Raw genomic sequence first — 4,554 nt, 5'->3', positions numbered from 1 at the left:
TTAACTGCCTCCTCCTATGTTGCTCTGGGAAAATCAATCTTAGTCTCTGAGACCATTCTCCACACAGATTAAAGTCATATTGGCCTTCCATGTTCTATTTGGTACCACTTTTTACTAACCTCTGTGTTATTAATTAGCTACCTCTTTTCTACTTTGGGGAAATTTCAATAGCTCCATATGCCAGATGTGATTTTTCTGAAGATGCAGCTATTTTAGGTCTGCTAGAGATCAGGCGGGTGAGAAGAATCTGCAGAACAAATTCATTCAGATTGCTATGCTCTGTCAACTAAGATATCTCCTGATAACTAAATCATCACTAGAGATTTCAAACTGTGATTTAGTTGTGGTGTGGAAGAAAACATCCAGAAGAGAAAGAGTTGGGAACAGTAGTTGAGTCAGTGGTGCCAAGCTTGAAAAAATACTTGGCAAGAAAACTACCTTGGTCTTTAAATGGGGACAAAGAAGGTGCCTGGACAAAAATGATATATTTTTTCTTAAACTTGAAATGAGAAGAAAAATTCATTGTTCTTAGGTTGGTTAATCCTTCAACTCTTTATCAGTGTCTAATGTAACATCAGATAGCGTTGATTCATTGAGTTCCTCCACTCTACTCAAGTTCAAGGATAAGAACCATGATGTGAGAGAGTCAGGCATGATTTGATGGCACACAGGATACATACGGGATGCTTATGTTTAGCTCTTGATTCTGATTAGTTTGGTGATAAACATACATTCCAGAGTTGGTAGCAGCATTGGCCCTGGTTTCCCAAGATGTCTTCTACATAGACCAAGCAAATAAAAATATGCAACTAGGCTGTATTTGCCAAAGAAGCAGGGATTGTACGCTTTTTCCTTCTACAGTGACCATTTACTCAGTTATTATACTAAATGACTGATGAGAAAAATTTTAAAGTGACTGCTGAGATTGAATATTCTAATTTTTTGAGTTGAACCCCAGTCTTCCTGAAATATTAGAGAAACTTGATATCTGCATTATCTGTACATCCATTTTTTAATTCAACAAAAACCACTTCTTAAGCTTCTGTTATGTTTCCAGCATTGTCTGGGGAGCTGGGAGTACAGAGAAAAAGATACCATTTCACTCTCCCATGAGCTCACAGACTGGCACTGGGAGGAAAACTCAGAAATAGTGAGTTATATTGCATCACTGTGCACTTGGAGCAGGAATAGGTGAGTAGTGGAAGGTGAGGAAGCGTGGAATATTTTTTAGGAAAATATTGCTTTAGGAAAGAAGTAGAAGAATGAGGAAAACTTTAGTTTCCAATAGAGGATCTGCTATATCCACCCATGAGGCTTTCTGTCAAATATTTTCTGAGGAGGAAAATTCAGACCCAGTCTTAGTGATATTAGTTTTTCCATCTAAAATCCTTCACTGGGCGTGTGGCTAGGGCTCTTTGGAACATTCAAGATGTAAGCTAATTTTAAATTCCTTTTCTGTGTTTTTCCATTTAGGCCTGTGAGTCTCTAGTCAGAATTTGACAGAAATTTCTATAGCATTCTTTTTTCTTTCCTCTTTCTATTCTACATGATTCTTTCATCATTCTGTTTTTCTCTATTTCTTACTCCTTTGCTTAATTTTTTGTTTCCTTTATTTATCATTAAAGCTTTTTTTCTTCCTATCCTTCACCATTTTTCAATTTCTTCTCCTTGTATGTTTCCTTCATTTTCATCTTCTAAATGATCTTACATTAAACAATTAAATTGAAATTACAAAGGAATTAATTAAAATTAATTCAACAAACACATACTGATTTTCTAGAACCGACTGTTCTGCCCTCTGAAACTGTTCAAGGAACTATTCACGACGGAGATGAAAATACAGAAAGCTCCACCTTTTAGTGCTTGAAAACAAAGGAAATAGGTCATGCACATGTAACTGCACCACAGGGCTAAAGGTGCTGTGATAAATACAAAGTGCTATGGGAAATGAGGGGAAGAAGATTTATTTTCTAGCTAGGAGAATTGGGGAGGTTTTATGAGCGGCATTTAAACTGGGCTGTGATAAATGAACGTTTCAAGACACATGAAGCAGGTTTTCATTTGAGTAGTATTCCATTGTGTGTATGTGTATACACAACATTTTGGCCATCATAAACAACACTTCTATGAGCATTGTGGTGCATGTATCTTTTTGAATTAGTTTTCTATGGATATACACCCAGGAGTGAGGTTGCTGGATCATATGACAACTCTATGTTTAGTTTTCTAAGGAACCTCCACAAAGCTTGCCATAGTGGCTGCACAGTGTAGGAGTTCCCTTTTCTCCACACTCCCTCCAGCATTTGTTATTTGTGCAGTCTTTAGTTCTTGACTGTGGGTTCCGGTTCATTTTTGCTCTTCCCATTTTATATCCATCTTCCTTTCCTCACTGCCTGTCCTGTGGACTTCAAACTACAGCATTAGATGCAAGGACGATAGACTGGTAGAGACTGCTGAATCCGCTTCTGCAGGATCAGTAAGATCAAGTCACTGTCACAGATCTCTTGGTATATTATCTCCTGGTGGTTCTGCTTCTCCATTGGAACCCTGAGTAATATGGCCAGTAATCCAAATTTCTTATTTTTCCTATTTTTTCAGGGAAATTTGGAGCCCAAAGTGACTGAGACCATGGGGGGAGGAAATCGTTCGGTGGTGTCTGAGATTGTGTTGGTGGGACTCACCAGTTCTTTGGAGATGCAACTTGTCCTCTTTCTAATTTTCTCTGTGTTCTATGTAACAAGCATTTTAGGAAACCTCCTCATTGTTCTCACAGTGACCTCTGACTCCCATTTACACTCCCCTATGTACTTCCTGCTAGCCAACCTCTCCTTTATTGACATGTGGGTTTCCTCCATTACAGCTCCCAAGATGATATCTGATCTTTTCAAAGAGAGAAAAGTAATCTCTTTCCAAGGATACATTGCTCAGATGTTCTTCGTTCATGTTATTGGAGGAACTGAGATGGTTCTGCTCATTGCCATGGCCTTTGACCGTTATGTCGCTATATGTAGGCCTCTCCATTACCTGATCATCATGAACTTCAGAACTTGTATTTCACTCTTGGTTGCTGCCTGGACCATTGGGATCATCCACTCACTCATCCAGATTCTATTTGTTGTAAACCTACCATTCTGTGGCCCCAATAAAGTGGACAGCTTTTACTGTGATCTTCCTCGATTTATTAGGCTTGCCTGCACAGACACTTACAGACTGGAGCTTGTGGTTACTGCCAATAGTGGTTTCATCTCCCTGGGAACATTTTTCATTCTGATTACCTCCTATATCTTCATCTTGGCCACTGTTTGGCAACGTTCCTCAGGTGACTTGTCCAAGGCCCTCTCTACACTATCAGCTCACATCGCGGTGGTGGTCTTATTTTTCGGCCCATGTATTTTTGTGTATTCATGGCCATTTCCCACAGTACCAGTGGATAAATTCCTTGCTATTTTTGATGTAGTTATTACTCCATTTCTGAATCCTGCCATCTACAGTTTGAGGAACAAAGAGATGAAGGTGGCAATGAGGAGGATATTCAGTCAGATGTTGAGTTTCAGGAAGCTGTTTTAAGTGATTTTGATATCAAAAAAGATGAACAACCCTACTATTCCCTGCCCATGCCACAGATGTGAGTCAGCGCAACATAGTAACATGGATGATTTACTTACTAGTTTAATTACCAATGTCCAGAATTAGGTCCGTCTAGTCAAGGCTATGGTTTTTCCTGTGGTCATGTATGGATGTGAGAGTTGGACTGTAAAGAAGGCTGAGTGCCGAAGAATTGATGCTTTTGAACTGTGGTGTTGGAGAAGACTCTTGAGAGTCCCTTGGACTGCAAGGAGATCCAACCAGTCCATTCTGAAGGAGATCAGCCTTGGGATTTCTTTGGAAGGAATGATGCTAAAGCTGAAACTCCAGTACTTTGGCCACCTCACGCGAAGAGTTGACTCATTGGAAAAGACTCTGATGCTGGGAGGGATTGGGGGCAGGAGGAGAAGGGGACGATGGAGGATGAGATGGCTGGATGGCATCACTGACTCGATGGATGTGAGTCTGAGTGAACTCCAGGAGTTGGTGATGGACAGGGAGGCCTGGAGTGCTGCGATTCATGGGGTCTCAAAGAGTCAGACACGACTGAACGACTGAACTGAACTGAACTGAGAATGTTCTTAATGTGATTTCTGCCCATAACCAAGAAAGATATGGTATTCTTTCTTGTGCAATGTGACAGAATAAAATATATTAACGCAGGACTATTTCCACATTTTCTTGTGTCTCCTTCATAAAAATGAATTTGGACTGGTCTCTTTTATTTCTTTCCCCCCTCTGGATTCTGAGGAGGGTCCTCACTTGTCAGATTGAGTTTTGGGGTTTGTGATACAGAATCTGAAGAGCAGTGCTTTGGAAATATGACAAAATTTGAAATTATTCAGGATAGTTTTTTTTTTTTGAAGTTCAGTAGTGAGACGTGTGTGTAGTAATTAAACTAGTAAGTAGAGCATCCATGGTGTTATGTTTCAGCTGTAACGTGTGAAAAAACAGATGAAAGGTAAAAAG

General features: G+C 39.8%; 1 protein-coding gene across 1 annotated transcript; it reads left to right on the top strand.

Moving 5' to 3' along the window:
* Positions 1–2,628: 2,628 nt before the first annotated feature.
* Positions 2,629–3,567, top strand: LOC113899476 (olfactory receptor 4F3/4F16/4F29-like). Its single transcript, XM_027552825.1, has one exon. The coding sequence runs from the start codon at positions 2,629–2,631 to the stop codon at positions 3,565–3,567; it is 939 nt and encodes a 312-aa protein (XP_027408626.1).
* Positions 3,568–4,554: the final 987 nt, after the last annotated feature.

This window comes from Bos indicus x Bos taurus, chromosome 10 (genome assembly GCF_003369695.1).
Source record: "Bos indicus x Bos taurus breed Angus x Brahman F1 hybrid chromosome 10, Bos_hybrid_MaternalHap_v2.0, whole genome shotgun sequence".
Classification (NCBI taxonomy): Eukaryota; Metazoa; Chordata; class Mammalia; order Artiodactyla; family Bovidae; genus Bos; species Bos indicus x Bos taurus.
Note: the sequence above shows the minus strand (reverse complement) of the source record. Positions and strands in the feature narration are given on the sequence as shown.

Coding starts and splice junctions, on each gene's coding strand:
- LOC113899476 (XM_027552825.1), top strand. CDS start 2,629: ATGGGGGGAGGAAATCGTTCGGTGGTGTCTGAGATTGTGTTGGTGGGA.